Below are 20,647 nucleotides of genomic sequence, written 5' to 3'. Positions count from 1 at the left end.
GTGCTCTCTGGGCAGCTCAGAGAGTGCCCTGCTCCTCCCCTGGGAGCACCCGGGCTCCTGGCTCCAGCACAGCCTCTTAATGGAATGCCACAGCCTCCTTCCTAATGGCATGTCACAGGCTCCTGGTGGCCTTGTCCCCAGCCCCTTGGAGCTGGTCCCTCTGGAATTTGCAGCTGAGCAGCCGCAGAGCCCTCGGTGGCAGGCTGGGGCTGGTGACCCAGACACGACTGCACGGTTTGGGTGGCACAGGGCCAGGTTCCTCTTCCTCACCGTCACTCAAGGAGGAAGCTGCTGTGCCATGTCACACCCCAGGCTGTGCCACTGCAGCAGCAGAGACCTCAGCTTTGGGCTGGGGCTGTACCAGCACAACACTGCCCCTCACCAAGAGGAAATGTGGTCACAGGGGTGCTTCAGCTGGGCAGCACCTCCCACCTGCAGCTGCCTTTTAAAGATAATTTAAAAACCCCAAGTCTCCAGAATTAAATTAATCTCTCTATCTCTTTAATTTATTTTCATATACTTGCACAAAAACACAAGCCAGGTCTCTGGAGACAGAAGAGACTTGTCTGGCTGATTTCCTGGGATTTTCCCTGGGTGGACGTGACTTTTGATTAACTGGCAGAGCTATCCATGGCAGCCTGGTTCCCATATTCCCTGATCCCATTGTAGGAGCAGTGGCTGCACAGGGTGCCATGGGCTATCCCTGCCAAGGGATGTTCCCTGGGTGGAAGTTACCACAGCTGGGAGCTGAAAGGCTTGGAGAAGCCATGGCCCTGGCTTCCCTTGCGGTGAGGAAGACAAGAACATCGTGGTCTGGGGGCTGGAAGGCTCCAATTCCACTTCAGGCAGTGGCTGGGATTGTGGCACAGATGAGAGCAGACACAGCCATGCCCCTTGTCTGGGAGCAAGGAGAGAGCATGGACAGATCTGCCAGTTAATCAAAAATCAGGGGAAATCCCAGGAAATCAAGCAGACAAGTCTCTTCTGTTGCTACCCTTCTGGACACAGTGGCCTCTTTGAAACATCACCCTGTCACCAGCCTTGTGTGGGAATTCCTCATCTCCCCGCTCCCAGCATTCCCACTGCCCAGAGCACATCCAGAGGAACACATCCAGCAGCTTCTCCTCTCCACCTTTTAAAAACCCCAAGCAGTTTTTATCTAAATAATCTTAATCTGGAGGGATGCTGCAGAACAGAGGAGTTTTGGTAGACTGGCATGATGTTTTCAGGAGGAATTTCTCCATGGAAAGGGTGCTCAGGCCTTGGCAGGGGCTGCCCAGGGAGGTTTGGAGTCCCCATCCCTGGAGGTGTCCAAGGAAGGGCTGGAGGTGGCACTCAGTGCTCTGGGCTGGGGACAAGGTGGGCACAGCTTGGGCTCCATGGGCTGGGAGGGCTTTTCTCTGAATCTGTGCTTCGCTTATTCACGAGTATTTTGAGGTGTCAGGGTGACCAAAGATGAGGGATTGCTGCTGAAAGGACGGAGGCAGAGACATCTCCTCTGGTCTGTCACTCCTGGGATCAGAGGCTGGGCTGATACAAAGCCTCTGGAAGAGCATCACAGCCCTTGAGAGAACAACCACTTGAGAGGAACACAGTGCTGAGCCACAGACGCCTCACACCCAGTTTTCTGCCCACTTTTAAAATTAACAACTCTTAAATTCTTAGTGTCACTTAAAATACTCCACTAGAAATGGCCAAAGGCAGCAGTAAATCACAGTGGTCAGGCGCTGTGACACAGGATGTCAGATTTGGGTGAAATGCAGGGGTAAAGTAACAAAAACAGAGGCTGAATTGTATTCCTCTAGTGGTTTAAATTCTGTCTGCTAAATTTTGCTATTTTTAGTGCTGTGGTAGAGAGGTACTAGACTTGTGACACATGAATGAAGAGGAAGGGCAACTTAAAATCCAATTTAGAATAAATAAATTATTTCTTGGTAATTTCTGAGCCCATCCAGTGCCACCCCTGCCATGGGCAGGGACACCTTCCACTGTCCCACACTGCTCCAAGCTCCAAAGTCCAACCTGGCCTTGGACACTGCCAGGGATCCAGGGGCAGCCACAGCTTCTCTGGGCACCCTGTGCCAGAGCCTGCCCACCCTCCCAGGGAACAATTCCTTCCCAATATCCCATCCATCTGTGCCCTCTGGCAGTGGGAAGCCATTCCCTGTGTCCTATCACCAGGACAAGGAGTAAATAAGGAGTTTCCAAGGAATAAACTCTGCAGCTTCATGGATTTTTGTGCTGCTTCAAGTCAGGCTCCTTGAGATAATTTTTGTGGGCTGTAAAAGTGTCAGGAGACCTGGCAAGAATGCTGGAGCTCTTTACCTCTGCCTAAAGCCAGGGAAAGTCTTACTTCAATCAAAGTAACCACTCTCAGCACAGATCTGGAAAATTCAATTTAATTCCATCCCAATAATTATTCCAGCACATCTTCCTTTATTTGTATTTTTGCATGTCGATGTTGATGTTAAGCTCAGGTTCAGCCCATCACAGTGAAATTCATAACAAATCTAGAGGAAGTTTAGCAGCCTGGCTTTGAAACTGCTGTAAATGAGGTTTCACAGCCTCTGCAAGGCTCATGGCAGACTCTATGCAGCCATCAAAGTTGGAACGAGTGAATCCATCACCCCCACAGATCAGGAGAGGCTGAGTGTGAAGAATCATCTGTCCTGGACAATTGGGCACAGCTCTTGTCACCTGAAAAACATAAAGGGAGTGGGAGAAGTTATTTTATTTACCTGAATTTCACACCAGAAAGATCTGTGTCCCTGAGAAGCACATCACAGAATGGTTTGGGTGGGGAGGGACCCTAAAGTTCATCTCATTTCACCCCCTCCATGGGCAGGGACACCTCCCACTGTCCCAGGCTGCCCCAAGCCTTGGCTAGCCTGGCCTCCCACTCCAGAAGGCAGATCCAAACATAAACCATCAAAGTACCATAGTAAAATACTTATTTCTGGGAGATGAATAATTAGAGTAAAACTTTATGGGGTGTGTGGAAAGTTAGAGACCTTACAGCCTGTTCTGTTTTATCCTCAGCCCATCTCAGCAGATGTGGCTTGTCTGACCCTGGTGTAGAGATCTGAAAAGATGTGAGTGATCTCACATCAGCAAAGTGGGGCTTGCAAAATCCCAGATGGGCTCAGCACAGGAAAGGGAACCTCCTGTCTCTGGGATCACAGAATCCCAGGATCCCTGAGGCTGGAAAAGCCCTCCCAGCCCATGGAGCCAAGCTGTGCCCAGTGCCCACCTTGTCCCCAGCCCAGAGCACTGAGTGCCACCTCCAGCCCTTCCTTGGACACCTCCAGGGATGGGGACTCCAAACCTCCCTGGGCAGCCCCTGCCAGGGCCTGAGCACCCTTTCCATGGAGAAATTCCTCCTGCTGTCCACCCTGCTAGAGCATGACACAGAGAGTGCAATTTTCTTTTGATCATTTATTGGATTTCCACCCAGTAAACCATTACTGCATCCCCTCGTGGGACTGTCAGCTTCCAAGGAATCTTGCTAAATCCAGGGGATTTTTCCACTGTTTCAAATGTGCCCTGCCTACTGCAAAGCACCCACATTTATGTTGCTGGCTGCATTTTCTGCTACTGGATGTTAGCATCTCTTCAAAGGAGGAAATTAGCTGAAATAACCAGTTGCAACCTTTTCAGCTTAACAGAGGAGTCTATCCAGGTATGGCAAATCCAGAGATTCTCCCTCAGACCAGTTTTAAGTCAGTACTTAATTTATTCCTGCATTTTCCTTACAGATTGAGCTGAGTACAAACAATGCAGAAAGACTTGGCAGAAAAAGGCTTTTCTGAGTGTCCTTTCTTCTTGGCTACCCAATGTTTATTTGATGCTGGCTGTACCAAACACCTCCTACCCCTCCTGGTATTTGGTCAAACCTTGGACTTGATGATCTTGGAGGTGTTTTCCAGCCTCAGTAATTCCATATGAAGTGACTCTGCCAAAGACACACGGTGGGTTGGGAAGCTGCTGGCTCTGAATGCTAATGGTGCCTTCACCATAATTAGAGCAAGGGGATCCAGAACTGCAGCTGTGCTGCTAAGTAGTGTCAGTAGAATTTTGGAAGTCCTAATCCCTCATCTGCCATGGATAATTGTAATGTCTGCATTTTAATCCCAGGATTGTGTTTGGCCATGCGAAGGATGTTACAGCCGGATTTAATTAACAAGTAGGATAAATCCCATCTAAAAGAGTCAGGGGAAAGATGCACCCATCTTATCAGTTCCCCTGGCCTCTGTGGCAACAGCTTATTATAATTGAAAGTAAAGAGAGCTTTAGGAGAAAGAGGGAGCTCTGCCCCAGATATTTCATTTAGGCAGTGATTATTTTATAGGGTGGCATTAGAGATCTCTTTATTGAGATAATGGGTCTGACCTACACAGACTTATTTGCAGCCTAAGACATATTGACATTCATCCACCAAATTACAGACTGGTGATAATTCCTCCTGTGGCACCAGCAGCTGCTGGAGTCAGAGCCCTGGCTGGCAGCAGCAACAGAAGCAGGAGTTGGATGGGGTTTGGGATCCAACTCCCCCATCCCACTCACAGCTCCCGTGAGCACCAGCAGCTCTCAGCAGGTAAGGCAGGAGAAAACCCCAGATGTCACAACCAGGCAACCTTAACAGTGGCACCTGTTTTTCCAAAAAAAAAACCCTGAACTGATAAAGAGGAACTTAGAGAACACAGCACGATTTTGATATGTTTTATATAAATATTAATACCCTTGCTAGGGTTGCTTTTACAATCCACCAATACTTTACTTGCAGAAAAATAAACTTTGTGCTAACAAGACCAGGTTCCCAAACTGGATGCAGATCAAGGAGTACGAGCAGACTCCACAACAGTGATCCACAGCAACTTCAAAAAAGGAAAAAATTTTAGGGGACTGCTTTAAAAGTAAATATTTTGCATCAACCCCCACGTTCAAACTCACCAATGTAATTTAACTTGAGAGGCTTTGGGTAAACATGGAGATTCACTCCAATACTTCAGGAAATCGCCAACAATTTCCTCAGATTTTTAAAAGAAGATTGCAAAATATACACATTTTGCTATTATTACCCTTAGGTAGTTTACTTTAAAATACTTTTCACATAACATTCTGTTAAATTGAGCTGGGCCAAATCAAATAATAACAATTAGTACGTCTGTACTTCTGCTCTTCTGTGGTAGGGTGGGAATTTTGCTAATAATACCACATACTTTTGGATGCAGAGAGATGCACTGAGTCATGATTTTTAAGTTCCAGCAAAAATCCCACCATGTTATGTGGGATTTACTTCCTTCCTGTACACTCCTCCTACCCCTACTTACCTCACAATGTTAAAAAATGGCTAAATATGACCTGGCTTTTGCTGGCCAGCCCTGGATGCTGCTCATAGCTATGTGGTTATGGATACTGAGCAACCACCCCCTTTCCTCTGGATCCCTGAGGATGGGAAATGCAGCCCCAGCAGGTCCCCCCAGCTGACTGGTCCCACCAGGGAGTACCTGGGAGTATCTCCACCTCTGGCACTTGATGCTGCTGGGTTCAGGCAGGGAGGGCAGGATCCTCTGCAGGTGGCTGAGAATGATCTGCTGCACCTCTGCAGGGTCTGAGTCCAGGTGCTCGCTGCCAAAGGTCACAGTCGTGTGCACCACGACCGAGGGCCCAATTTCAGGAGACTCTGAAAGGAAGAAAGAAAGAGAAGAGGTGCTTTTGAAGCATTGCTTATTCATACCTGCCTTCCCCACATGCTGGCAATTGTGCCTCTGGCCTAGGAGTCAGTAAGAACAAAAATATCTGTGGTACCACTTTGTTCTTCCAGATGGGAAAAAAGCATGAGGAATAACAACACGAGTTGCTCGCAACAAGAACACAAGTCAAGGAGGACAATCTCTGCAGGTTGCCTTTGGACACATCCAGGGATCCAAGGGCAGCCACAGCTTCTCTGAGTAGCCTGTACCAGGGCTTCACCAGCCTCATTGCAAAAAAATTTTTTTTTTTTTATTTTTAATCTCATCTAAATTGACCCTCATTCAAAATTAAAATTCCTTTAATAATTTCCAATTTAAAACCATCGCCCTTTGTCCTATCACAAAAGTGTGTTCTCATATTTTGAAATCACAGCTCAGGTGCTGACATTGATCCCAGCAGACTTGGAAAGGGCCAGGCTTTGTTACATTTGGGGCTGGTTGCAGGTTCCCTCCTGTCCCCAGTGGCATTTTGGCTTGTCACCTCACAGACACGGCCTAACAACCAGCAGCCAGAGAATTTGCTGGGATTAGGGGATTTTTGGGCTCAGGGACTTCCCTGTGCCAAGGTAGGATGGGGATCCAACAGATCCTTGTGTGAGTCACTCCCACTCCAATGAGCAGGACATGGGTTATGCTGCATTCCAGTTGAGCTGCTTGTTCAATTAAGTGATTCCCTCTCACTCTCTTACCCAGCAACTCTCTCCTTTGGAAGCAGAAAGCCTCTCCTGGTTAGTCAGATCTTTGTTTGAACTAGCACATTCTTAGAAGAAAATTTTAGTTTCAGCAAACGAGAGTTTTCTGACCGAGAATACACAAAGAAAGAGGTGGTTGAGCACTTTCTGACCATTCTCACTGTTAGGCACTAAGCTTGATAAACTCCTTATCTCTGCTCTGCCAGTGAAGAAATCTCCAGCTCCTCAAGGCAGAGATCCCCCTCTGGGAAGATGACACATTCCAGCTTTCCAAAGGCAGCCAAAATGTCTTTGGTGAGCTTCCTGTCCTGGTCTGACCACTTCAGAGGAGCAGCAGTACCAAATCTGCAAGTGTGACATCCACAGCTCTGAATTCCTGTGGAAGGAGCCCCTGTCTGAGTCTCTTTGTTGGGTGGGTCAGCTCAGCCAACCCTTGCTCTAGAAAATGGTGAAAACATGGCACAAAGGGCAGGAAGATATTTCTTCACAGCTACCACAGGACATGTGTCTGTGGGCATCAGCTGTCTGGAAAAGCATCAGAAATGCTACTCAGACTTTCCTGCCCCTTTTTGGGGCAGAAACCTGGTATTTTGATGTCTCTCCACAGACACAGTGAGGGACAGAAGACCAACAAGACCAAACCCCTTCCTGTGTGAGCAGAGCACCCCTGGGACCAGGCCCTGAGTGATGGAAAACTGAATCTTGACCCAGAACCTGGGAATGAGGGGAAAGGTTTCTGAACTGAGAGCAGAAGGCTGGAGCCATCAGCTTCTGAACGTTTTGGGACTGTCTCAACACTCATCATCAATTCCCAGCTGGAGGAATCATACAGGCTGGGTAGGAAAAGGGAAGGAGAGACTGCTGACAGTGAGAATTCACACAGGGTTAAGCCTGTTGGAGTATTATCTTCCAGAAAAAGGATGGGGCTAATAAAAGGTGCCCTGGAGAAGAGCACAGAGAACAGAGCCCAGGGCCACTTCCCCAGCACAGTGGCTGGCAGCCCAAGGACACCTGGTGTCAGGAAGGTGGCTCTGAGTTCTGAGTAACACATTTAGTGCAGAACTGTGGTGTCCTGGTCCAGCTGCTGTCGCTGTCACTGTCACAGGGGGGTGAAAAGGCTCGTGGGTGAATTGCTCCAGGCAGTGACAATGCGAGCAGCCCACGGTGCCAAGTCCTCCCACAGGGATCTCCTCCTGCCCTGGCAAGCTCCTCTGGTGGCCACATCCTCCTTACCATCAGGGAATGAATGAGACAGAGAAATGACAATAAAATAAAGCATATGAAGTTAGGATGACAACAATGAAACAAGACATATGTTCTTGGAAAAGCTCACGGTGGATCATCTGCCCACCAAAATATTTTTCCTGGCAAAATGCAAAATCTACTCTTCTGTGGTGAATTTATGCCAAGGTCAGGGTTCAGAGTCCCTAAACTGAAAAAGAATTTTAGAGATGAGATTTGATCCCTGGGCCTGAAGCTCCTTTAGAAGAGAGAACACCACCAGAGCATGAAAGCCATGGGATCCATCTGGGAAATGGTCAGCATGGTGTCTATCATGCTCTGGGAGCATGACAGGTTAGAAAAAGAATTTGCCAGCTCCACAGAGGCATCTACAAAACATCCATAGAGAGGATGGGAGATTTTTACTGGTTCAGCTGTGCTAACATGAAAACTCCCTGGGCAGCAAAGAGCTTGAAGGATTTCCTGTCTTTGCCAATGGGACTTGCTTAGATTCACTTCCCAGGTCATTTATTAATGTGTTCAGTGAATCTTCACCAGAACATTGTCTGCCTCAGAGTCATAGAACTGGGAGGGAGAGAAGGAGAAACCTCTGGAGGTCTCCAGTCCAACCTCCTGCTCAAAAGTGGGGCCAGCTTCAAAGGCAGATGTTTTCTGCCATTGATGGAATGCTCAGTGATCACCCAAGGGTTACAACCTGGTCTCCAGCAGAAAATTGTCATGAATGTGACAGGCACACATCTCCCACAGGAATGTTCTCCTCATTTCAGGGGAACAGCATTGAGTATTTTTCTCACATTGCTGCCCAAAACCTGGAGCCATAACAGATCCCAATAAAAACTAAGATGTGGTTGTTTCCTGACTCTCAGGAATTTTTAACCTTTTTGGGGAGCTGTGTTCTACCATCTGAACCCCATCCTGCTCCTGGGTAGCAGGAGAGGAAGGCAAAGGGCTTTTGACACACAAAACAAACCCTGGAAGGAGGAAATGCTGCTGGGTCAGCGTGGAGGGCAGCAGAGAAGCTGGACACCTCTGGACAGGCTGGAACTGCACCCCTGATCCCTGGGAGGCATCACACAGTGCCAAAAGAGAAGTCAATGTGCAGGCCTCATAAACCCCACCTAAAAGCTTAAAAAAGAGCAGTGATCAAGTTTACTATATGTAGAAAGCAGGAGAGATGGAGGTTCACTTTCAAAATCCCACGCTGCTGTTTGGAAGGAGGGCCAGCCAACTTCCCCAGAAATTCTCGTGGTTCCTAAGGTCCCATATTCTCCCTGGAATAAAATCTACTGTCTGACAAGGCACATTTGGGAGGAGTCATGGAAAGAACTGCACTAAATTCTTCATATTCAGAAACCCAGCATTTCATTAGCCTTACCAAGAGTTTCTGATTATTTTTCTAAAAGGCAGGCAGGGCTAGCAGAGGATTACAACACAACTGGCTGCATAACAAGACAAAAACTTAAATACTTCTTTAACTCTTTTATCTTCCTAAAAATTCTAATTTCAGAAAGGAAAGGAATCTCTATTTCAAAATTAAAGAGGATACTCAGGAATTATACAATGCTAAAAACCTGTAAGGCAGATCTTCCCTTTAAATTACATAACCCTGCAATCCTGGAGCAAAAGAAAGGAACCACTTCCCCTTTTATGTGTCATCTATCTTTAGTCCTCCTGGAATGCAGAGAGATGCAAAGACTGCGGTATTCCAGAAATAATTCATGCTGGAGAATTCCCACTGTCCCCCCGACCCGGTATAAATATGGATGGGGTGTTTGAGGCAGCCAATCCCACCAAGTGTTTAATATTCATGCACACCACACGGGGAATTCAGCACACGCTGCTCGTGGGCTCTGCCTTACGTAACATCACCTCTGCAGGCAGGGAGGGGATTCTACCCACAGCAGCTGGGATCCTCAGCTGATGGAAAAAGCCTTCCCCTCCTGGAGGCTCCTGATCACACCAGGAACTGGTGGCATCAGAGAAATTTGCCTTACCAAACCCACCCCACTGCGTGATTACAGCTGGTTTGTGTTTCACTGAAACGCCCACGAGTTGGATGTCTCTGCTTCACTGAGTCAGGGCAGGGACTGCCACAGCTCAGACAAGTGACAAGGACACTCTGGGCTTCCACAGCCAGGGTTTGTGCCTTTCAGCCTTTGAGGGCTGCACTACCTGCTCCAGGGAGGTGTTATCTGTGTGAGTGCCTCAGCAGAGAGCTCACAGGATCACAGAATCATAAAATGGACTGAAGATCACCCAGTTCCAAAGCTCCTGCAGGGGACAGCTCTCAGCTACAATTATTTTCTCTGGGTCTCTCTATTTATTAAAAAGCTATTTGAGGTGGCAATGAGAGTGAGACAAGCCTCCATCAAATGTGGTGAAGAAACAACTGGAGAAAGTGATGTTTTTTTGGGAATGATGACCTGGAAGATCTCAGCTGTCTCACCCAGCAATTCTGCTTTCTCTTAATATTTACTTTTTGGTTGTCACCATCCTCTTCTTCAGATGAGTCCAAATAATCAAGGTTGAAGAGCAAAGAATGGGAAAATGGATGAGTGGAGTTAAAAGTGACAGCGAGGTGCTCCTGTGCCTCCCACTGAAATCTTCAGGAAGAAAAATGCAGATGCAAAATACTTGCATATGTGTTAAAACAAGCATAAAGGAACTTCTTATTCATGTGTTTTGGTTGCAGGACTTCACATGTAAATAAATTTCACACTCGGCCTCCCTTGTCCTGTGCTGTCTAAAGTCTGTCCCCTAGGAAGAGACACACACACAATTTGTCCTTGGAAAAATTTGCTCATATAAACAGAACTCTCCCCCAATTTAAGGGAAATTTCAGTAAGAAAGGTACATGTCAACACTGATGTTCTGGTGCTTTCTATATACTTGTTAATAAAATGCCCCAAATAATGTGCTTTGTACTTGGTTCAATTGCATCTGGAGACAGCAAAGCTGTTTGATAATTCCTTCATAGTTCCATATTTGTTGTTTTTGGTGCTGGGGCTTTGCACTTGTGCAGAGAGGTGGGGAAAGTATGGGTGAAATCCTCCTTGACACTGGTAAGGATAATATCAGCAGGTCCTATTAACTAGCAGGTGTTTTTGTTGAACACAACAATGGCAACAGAATCTCAGATGCAAGAAAATCTCCAGCTGAACACTGTCAGTAACAAGGGGACAATTTGGCTTTCCTGGCTCTCTTTCTTTACTTATTCACCCTAAGTCCCTGCTGGAGAAAGCACAGCAGGGTGGATACATCCTTATTTTGGCCAGTCCAGCCATTCTTCTGTTTTGTTTCCACTCTTTTCAGATTCAGGCTAAATTCTTAGGGAGAACAACACATTTGCACTTGCACAGAAGGATGGAGAATCTCTCCTACAAGGAAAGGCTGAGTGAGCTGGGAGTGTTCTGCCTGGAGAAGGGAAGGCTCTGGAGAGATCTCAGAGCTCCTTCCAGTACATAAAGGGGCTCTAGGAGAGCTGGGGAGGGACTTGGGACAAGGAATGGAGGGAGAAGGCACAGGGAATGGCTTCCCACTGCCAGAGGGCAGGGTCAGATGGGATATTGGGAAGGAATTGTTCCCTGGCAGGGTGGGCAGGCCCTGGCACAGGGTGCCCAGAGAAGCTGTGGCTGCCCCTGGATCCCTGGAAGCGTCCAAGGCCAGGCTGGACAGGGGGAAGGTGTCCCTACCCACAACAGGGTGTGGAACTTTGGGTTTTTAAGGTCACTTGCAAGCCAAACCATCCTGGATTCTGTGACTCTAATTGGTCTGCAAGTGTTTTTTTCCTGAGCTGTTCTATGCCACCACACTCCTGGTACATGAAACACATTTAATAAATAAAACACACACTTCCTCAGCTGCCATCCTCCAGAAGGAGGGGAGAAGGGTCTGTCTTGGGGGATATTCTCCAAGTCATTTCAGGGATTGTCCCTGATCACAAAAGCACCCTGGCTAACTCCAGTTATACAACTCATTCCAAGCCTTGTGGAAAGAGCAGGAGCTGAGGAGTAAAGGGTGACGGGAGACAAAGTGGCGAGTGCATGAATCAGTGTTTAAACAAAGGAACCCCAGCTCTTTCTCGGAATAGCAACATTTTGATGTCTCCAATCCCCTGACACTGGTTTCATAAACGCAGTAACATAAACCATGTGCTGGGGGCTGATTTTCTGAGGGCCGTCCCGCTCTCATTGTGCGCTCTGTGCCAGGCCAAATGTGACTTTAAACGCCATCCACTGCGGCTTGGAGTTAAATACTCGCCCCGTTCAGGACAGCAACACTCAATTAAACAGCATTTCTCATGGTCTGCACCCTCCATTGTGGCTGTGTTTAAGGGAAATAATGGGAGCACTGACCTATATTGCGCTTCTTGTTATCGATGGAGATGAAGCGAATGCAGGGATTATCAGAGATGTACTGAGCAGCCCAGGGGACAGCAATCCCTGCCCCAGCCTCAAAGAACAGTCCCAGGGCGTAGCGGGATGAGTAGCTCGCAGATTCCAGTTGCTGCTTTTGACTTCCATTAATTACTGTGAAAAGGGAAAAAAAAAAAAGGAAAATCAGACAATCCCTCTCCTCTCAGAACATTAAATATGGGAATGCTGCGGTTAAGCTGATTATTCCTTCCTGAAAATGACCAGACTGCTAAAACTAAGAATTTAATATTAAGCCTAGTGCTTTGTAGGTTTTTTATTTTTAATGGTGCATTATGTAGAGTGTATCCTTCACACACCACCCTCCCCCAGCTGCTGGGGGTTCATCTCCCAACTCTCCCTTAGCTGCCTCTGACTCGAAACTTCGATGACTTCTTTTTATTTCAAATCTTTTCTCAAAGGGTGAATAAATGGCAATAAAATGCTTGGGTTGCCTCGAGGACATCAAGTAAATGGCTCAACATGCACCGAAATGACTTCATATCAACAAAATGAACTCAGAGCCTCTTGAACCTCTGGGGAAAAGGGCCCTGTGTGACTTCTGAGCTGCAATTCAAATGAATGAAGAAAACTCTGCACTACAACACACAAAAGAGTCGTAGTAAAGTTCAGCTCCTTCAGCTGAAGGTATTCTAAAGCAGTTTAGAAAATTTCAGAGCAAGTATGAATCCTAATTCCTCCCTATGATTAACTCTTCTATCTCCTAATTACAATAAGACCTGCTTTTTGCTGCCATTTCATAATCTTCATAAAAAGCTGCACAAAGCAGCATTAGCCCCACCGTGTGCATTCAGATACTATTTAATTTCATGCCACAGAGAAATCCCCCAGCTTGGCTAATTGTGGAGCTCAGTTCTGTGTCTCTCTTCCTGTGACTGAATGGACGTCCAAGGCTTCTGTGAGCTGGAGCAGCACAGGCAGGGACAACAGCTCAGCTGATGCTGCATGAAGAAAGGAACAGCTCATCCCACAGTGGGTCAGGCTGACCTGCTCCTGCTGGGTGTCCCCCACCAGCCTGACCCAATGCCCAGCACACCAGTCAGATTCCACCTCAAATCCCATCAGAAACCAACCTTGAAACGTCCCCAAAGGAAAAAAAATATGCTGGGGAACAGAGGAATGGGGAGAGCAGAAAGAAAGCCACAAAACCTGGGGAGAGGAAAGGAGGAGAAATTCAGCATCTGGCAGTAGGTGGTGTTGGAGCTGCCAGATGGAGGAAGCAGGACTTTGGAGAAGCTCCCTCCAAGAAGGAGCTGAGGGGTCCAGCTGTCTCTCACATCTTTCCAACAAGGATCTACTCCAAGGTCACTCTGCTTTCTTCCTGCCCTGGCAGCCTGGGTGCCTGGGGCTCCATGCCAAAGGCAGCCTGGCACGCCCCAGGCAGGGCACTGGCTTCCATCCCGCTTTTCTGGGCTGTTCCAAGGCTGACCCCAGGCACTGGCAGGACTGTCCCAGCTCCACAAGTCACCTCCATCCTCCTACATCCTGCCCCTTCCACAGCCTCCTGCAGCTACTGCAGCCCCCAGCACAGGGGGATTCCTGTGTGGCGTGGAGGGGAAGGCAGGAGATGGATCAGGGCTGGAGGGATGCCCTCGAGGAAAGGATGCCAGCAGGAGAGGACCTCGAACATCCCTCCCTGCTGGAAATGTTCCCTGGCCTGAGTTCCTGCTAAAGCCCTGAGCTTTACATGGTGCCAGCATCCGGGAACCACCCCGGGGCTCTTTTCCAAGCGGGAGCAGCAGCCTGAGCCATTTCCCTGGGGCTTGTCCCAGCTCCTCCTGGCAGAGCACAGGAGCCCAGGGAACACATCAAACACAGCAGAGGGGACAGGTCTCACAGGAAGGAGCTGTGCCCAGCTGGGCATCACCACCAGGCCCCTTCTCACAGCCACCACAAATAATCACAAAGTACTGCACATTCTTGCTGGGCTTCAAAAGAATATGAAAATCCCATAAAGGAGCGAACAAATACAAAGTTGTAACATCCCATCTAAAACATTACCCTTTGTCCAGGTTACTCTGGCTACTCCTTTTCCCTTGGGGAAAGGAGAATAAACAGGACCTCCTCCAGCCTCTGAAGTGAATTCCCCATGGTGGAGCTGAGCTTCCCTGATCCTCAGGGTGGGAATTTGCTTCAGGTTTATTCCAGGAGCAGGCACAACCTGCACAGCATTGATGCTGCCAAAGCTGAGGTGGCCAGTTGGCTCTGAAGCCTCATTTGGGACTCACCACGTCACCATGGAACTGTGTCCACCAGCTGCAAAACTCCAGAAGGTGTTGGGGGACATGGGGATGGCTGCTGGACAGCAGAGAGGTGATGGAGGGTAAGCTGAGATTCTGACAGGTGTAAATAGACACCTACACGTGGGCTGGCTGGGAATGATGGGGGAGGTGTGGGAAGGATGGACACATCAGCTGAGCAGGCCAGGAGAGGGGACAAGAGGGAAGGCAGGGCTGTGACTTCCCAGATCAAAGGGCTGGGAACAGCCAGGGCAGCTTGTTCACAGTGGCCAGGGAAGGAACAGCTACAGGAAGAAGTGACTTTTCCAGTCCTTGAGGAGATGGACTACCAGCCAGGCTGAGGACAGCCTGCTGGGGTGCCCAGCACCTGCAGGGTTTGGGGACAGAGACAAGCTGCTCAGGTGGGAGATGTGAACCCCTGACACACTGAGGAGAACAATCTCACAATGACACAATGACACAATGACACAATCCCTGAGGCTGGAAAAGCCCTCCCAGCCCATGGAGCCCAAGCTGTGCCCCATGCCCACCTTGTCCCCAGCCCAGAGCATCCCTGGGGATGGGGATCCCCCAGCACTCAGCATCCCAGGGCTGCTCCTCTGTGGCTGGCTGGGGTTTTCTGTGCCTCAGCTGCACCTCTTTCTGACCACACCATAAACCAGAGCTGACTAAAACCCACCATCCCCAACAGTCAGCTTTATACCCCAAAATTTGAAAGTGTGTTAATTCAATTATTGATGTTCTGATGCTAACTAATTTCCTTCACTACTGCTTAGATTCTTATTAAAAAAAAAAAAAAAAGTTTGTGGTTCACTGGGTTCTAAACAGCTGCACATTTACCAAATCGAGGAAGTTTTTATAGCTTGAGAAGACAGGCAAGAAAGTGACGTCAAATTTGAAATCCAGCAACAAAAAACTGAGCTACATGCAAAAACAAAGCTAAGAGTTGTAAGATTGAGGTTTTTTCCCCTGCTCCATCCATTATGCATTTCAGCAAGGCCAACAAGTTGATCTAAGGACATGGAGAGAACCTTCATTTTGAATTTCCATACTTTTATTGGTTTAAATGAAAACCAGACTGTTGTTTTAACGCTGGGTATGAAACCACAAAATAACGATTAATTTTTCCCCTTCCAACAAAAACAGTTAAGATGATTTTAATAACATTTTGGAAAAAAACAAAACAAAACAAAACAACCCTAGCTTTCAGAACACAGAATTGCCCAGCATACAGCCACAGTGATATTTTTAAAGCAATGCATGAAGACATGAAAATCTTGTATTTTCCACTGCAAGATTCAGCTACAGCTGCACTGTGAGTGCCACTGAAGTGAGTGTCCTCTGGAGATTTCATCACATCAAAGCAAGGGGCATGTATACTTTATTTGCTGTTTCTGCAGACACTGACAGCAGAGTGGATTACTTATCTGTAACACTCAATAAATACAGCCAGGGCCTTTTATCTGCTGTTCCAGGGCTTTAACGTCACCTCTCTGCCTCACTCGTGTTGTGGGAAGGAGAGGACCCAGAGATGCCATTAGGGCCAGCAGGACAGAGGAGAGCCAAGGCTGGAGTTGGCAGGCTGGGAGCACGGGCACCACGCCATCCAGGCATCCAGGAGAGAGCCCAGCCTGCCACCACAGAGCCAGGGAGGCAAAAAATAAACCCAGCTGCTCCAAGAGCCAGGAACTGACTGGGGTGACCAAGGTTTAATCCTGGACTTTTTTGCCAGAAAGTGCAGGAGGAGATTGCAACATCATGAAATCACAGAGTGGTTTGGGTTGGAAGGAACCTTGAAAATTATCTCTTCCCACCCCCTGCCATGGACAGGGACACCTTCCACCATCCCAGGTGGCTCCAAGCCCTGTCCAGCCTGGCCTTGGACACTTCCAGGGATCCAGGGGCAGCCACAGCTTCTCTGGGCACCCTGTGCCAGAGCCTGCCCACCCTGCCAGGGAACAATTCCTTCCCAATATCCCATCCATCCCTGCCCTCTGGCAGTCTGAAGACACCCTACTCTGCAGGAGTGCACACCTGGATCCCTCACCACCAGCTTGTGGCATTTGTCAGAGGTTCCAGCAAGGGCTGGGCTCCCACCTGCACTTTTGGGCAAGCAAAGATGGGCAAGAGCCACAACGGGTCAGTGCAGGACTCAGGCTGCTGGGGGCAGGGAGAAACCACGTCAGGACTGCAGGGAAAACCAGATGCTGCAATGTGAGATGTATTTAAAACAACACTTGTTTTGGAAAGTTGCACTATTGCTAATTCAGTAGTGCTAAAAGCCTGGGGAGACTCATCTGCCCATGAAGTCACCACGTGATGTCAGAGCTCAGCTGGGACGCCTGGACCCTGCTCCTGCAGGACCTTAAGGGTGTGTGGGCAAACTTGGGCAAGGAAACCAAGATCCTGGTTTGAAGGACTTCCAGGGATGAGAGGGAAAACCATCACCCTGTTCCACCAGCCAGTCCTGCCGAGTGGCAGAGGGGATTTTGCATCCTGACAATCAGCAGCTCCAAAAAGAGGTAACAAATAGCCAGAACTATCTTCTGCTTTGGTGCACAGCAGCTACTGCTTAGTGTGTTCAAAATCACTCATTAAGGTATTGCCAAGGTGACTGTAAATCCAGAGCTGAACAGACATGACCAGCCACCAAAGCAGTAAGGGGAAAAAAACCCTTTGGCAGGACTTTGAAGGAATTAATGTGCTATTAAAACTGCAAAATATGAGGATGCTGGACTTTTTACTTCAGGAGAAGATTGCTCTTTTTCATCTTTAACTGTGAACTTTTTCATCTTTAACTGTGAACTTCTTAATTCTAATAATTCCATTTTGATGGGAATAGTATGAGAGCCTGGCTTGAACTTTGTGACTTTGTCACTGCCCAGCCACCCTCCAGTTTCTTCATGTTTTCTCATACTTTATTTCAGTGACCACCTGCCCCTCTCACAGCCATGCCCTCAATAACCCCACCACTGACCCTATGCCCAAAAGGCTCTGTGATTTCTTTAGACTGCTTTGCCTGATATTTTACTTGCAGCATATCCCCACTGAGCATCACTCAGACACTGCTGGTGACGGGGCATCTGTAAGTGCCCAGTGACCACCACTGTTCTAAAAGCTAAAAAGGAAACTGTGGTTCAACGGCTACAGAGATATTTTCAGCTCAGGTATCAAGTTAAGGGATCTCAAGAGATTAACCAAGCTGAATGGGCAGCTCAGATAATATCTGCAGGGACACTTTATTGTCACAGCTGCCACAGCTCTGCTCAGGTTGGCACATTATCACGACCTTCACACAACAAAGCCTCCTTGGATGGCCACTTCTTCCCCAGCACAGACCTCTCCTGCTGCTCTCCAGAGTCGGGAGCTGCTGCCCTGAGCTCTCCAGCTGCATGGGGACAAAGGACAGGTCAGCCCCTGGGCAGAGTGACCATGCCACTGGCCCGCTGCCACCGCGCTGACCGCGTTGAGATGCAGCCTGTTCCTGCTGCTGCTCTGCGTGGGAGGGAGCAGGGGTTATGAGAAAGGCTTCAGCTCTAAGTCCAGCTTCCTTACCAAACAGCTCACAAGTTTGGTTTGTTGTTTTGTTGTTTTTTTTTTTTTTTTTAAAGACAGCCCTGGCTGTGTGAGCACTGAAATGGTCACTACACAGTTATTGTGATATTCTTCCCACTGCTGGAATGGTCCTGCTCGGATCCAACACATCCCTCTGTGTGTGTGCAACAATGAGGACCTAAATAACCACTTCAAATCACAGCAGCCCTGGCTCACTTGGCACAAAGCTTCATTATCTAAAGCCTGTGGCACATGAAGGAAAGGCACTTTTAGAAATGTAGATGATGAAGTGGAAAAGAGATGCTGGGGGAGAAATAGGCAGCACAAGTAAGGTTTCTATGAAGTTTCTGATTTTGAGAACTAAGCTTGGATAACTGTCCATCAGCTGCTCTTGATGGGATTATTAGGAATTCATAGAATCACAGGAGAGCTGGGGTGGAAGGGACCTCTGGAGATCATCCAGACCAAGCCCCAGCCAAGACAGGGTCACCTGGAGCAGGTGACACAGGAGCACGTCCAGGTGGGCTGGGAATGAATCCAGAGAGGGAGACTCCACATCCTCCCTCGGCAGCTGATCCAGGGCCCTGCCACCCTCATGGAAAGAAGCTCTGCCTCATGTTGAGGTGGAACTTCATGTGTGCAGGTTTATGGCCATTGGTCCTTGTCCTCAGAATTTCACTCAGTATTAAACCAAAACCTTGCATTTTCACAAGAAACATTTCCATTGATCTCCTGCAGAACCACAAAAGTTCAAGTCAGCTTTTGAACCAGCAGAGAAATGGAACTGCCCTTTTCTAGAACAGGGGGAAAGCTGGCACAGGGGCTGAGAGTCACCCTCTCCTGCCTCCTGGAGGAAGGGCACAAAAGAGGAGGGATGAGGAACCAGGGCAGATGCCCCATTGCATCTTTGCCAAACACTTCAGTGCTCAACTCATACTTAAAAAAACAACCCTGATCCAAAGCAATAATGTTCTTTGTTACTTCTAACAGACAATTCAATTTTTAAATTTGGCAAACAACTACCCTCCAATTCCATAATTTACTTTTACACACAGCCAAGGAGCTCCACACTGCTCTCTTCAGCCAGCGTGCTCAATTCCAGGTGGGTTTAATGCACATGCTGACATTCTATTCACATTCCCTTGTATTTGCATTAATGAAGAAAGCAACTTTTCAGCCTGGTTATTTGGAGCACTGAGCTGTGAGGGCAGAGGCTGACTCCCAACCCAAAATCTGGCCGTGCAATGCCCACACACCACAGCACGGAAATGCAGCTCCCCCTGGGTTATTGCATCCATGGTTTTGATCCAAAATTAATGACAGTTGCAAATATGAACCTCTGCTAAGCCTCCACCCTGGGAAGAACAGGATATGACATTTATAAGCAAGTAAAACTAAAGGAGAAGACAATAACTGAGTGTTTTTCACCATCCAGAGCCTTCCTGTGGTTACAGCACAACCTGCCTGGGGAAAGGAAGGCAGTCCTGTCATGGTGCAAAATGCCCACATTTCAGCTGGGAAACTTTTGTTTGGCTGTGGAGCCACCAGCACAGAGTAACTCCTCCCAGCAAGGAATTAAGATTCCCAGAATTTTGCAGGAGATTTTGGACATGCCTGGAAATTAGATTCACTCAGAAAGAACACTGAGGAATCAGTCAATAAAGTCCAAATAAAAAATAAAACGCACATGTACACTCCAGTTCCTGCTTTGTAAGTATTTAGAGGGAGATGGAGATTATACATATGGCAGGCCATCGTATCACTCTGATTAGCAGGACTGCAAATCCATTTTCCATACTAAACCACATTTTTAGTGTGTTATTAAACCACATTTTTGTGTGTTTTTCTCACAGAGCCCACCAGCTCCTGTGGCTGGCCCTGATGTTGACAGAAACTGAAAACATCCTCGAGAAAATCTGGTTTATTCAGGGATCTCTACGTAGATTTAAGACCTTACCTTTGAGTTAAGAGACTTGGAAAAGTTTGGCTATAAAAAAATAAAGCTCATTGTCACATTTCCCCCGGATTAATTTGCAAATTAATTTGCAGAAGTTACTCAGTAACTTGATGTAGGAAGGAAGCTCTTCTAAGTCCTCTGTAATGACACGGCACAGCAGGAAGATGAAACTGGATTAATTTGCAAATTAAGCTTCCTTCCTACATCAAGTTACAAAGTACTACACACAGTTCTGGTACTCTCTGGTGCCAAAACGTAAAAGCTCATTACTTACATAATCACCATCATAAAACATTTAGCAAATAACTTATTCACCTACTGTACACAGCATTGAGCTGAATAATAAAGCCAGGAGGATTTATTTTCTTTAAATATTACACCAATTGCTGAAATAGCATTAAAAGCTTTTTCAAGGCAACGAAGCAAGAGGTTGGATTATTGCTCTGTGCTGTGACTTGGGCTGAAGAAACACAGGAATAAATTGAATTAGATCTGCCTGATTGTTTGTGGTTTCTGGGCTGCAGCTCCTCGTGGAAGACCCTCCTGGCCTGTAGGGCAGGGACACAGCAACTGGGATTGTCCCACAAGGTCCCAGTAAGGACAGACTCCTGGAAACACTTCCCTGTTTCTCAGCTCACATCCAGCCCTGCAAAGCAATACCAGGCAGTGCAACGCAGCTTCACAATATCAGACACCAAAGCTATTTCCATTTAAATAAGAACTGGAGGAAAATGCTTTCAGGCATTAATTATTGAGGAAGGATTCAGCTGGCCTC

At 47.6% G+C, this 20,647-nt stretch overlaps 1 protein-coding gene across 1 annotated transcript in view; it reads right to left on the bottom strand.

Moving 5' to 3' along the window:
- Positions 1 to 2,383: 2,383 nt before the first annotated feature.
- RNLS (renalase, FAD dependent amine oxidase) overlaps positions 2,384 to 20,647 on the bottom strand; it is a 49,820-nt gene continuing 31,556 nt past the window's right edge. Inside the window, exons 5-7 of the mRNA XM_033066799.1 lie at positions 12,043 to 12,216; positions 5,508 to 5,683; positions 2,384 to 2,697 (exon numbers count right to left, since the gene is read on the bottom strand). Coding sequence (XP_032922690.1) covers positions 2,500 to 2,697; positions 5,508 to 5,683; positions 12,043 to 12,216 — 548 coding nt within the window. The 3' untranslated portion in view covers positions 2,384 to 2,499. The remainder of the gene's footprint in view (positions 2,698 to 5,507; positions 5,684 to 12,042; positions 12,217 to 20,647) is intronic.

This window comes from Catharus ustulatus, chromosome 8, assembly GCF_009819885.2.
Source record: "Catharus ustulatus isolate bCatUst1 chromosome 8, bCatUst1.pri.v2, whole genome shotgun sequence".
Taxonomy (NCBI): Eukaryota; Metazoa; Chordata; class Aves; order Passeriformes; family Turdidae; genus Catharus; species Catharus ustulatus.
This window is presented reverse-complemented; position numbering and strand designations above follow the sequence as displayed.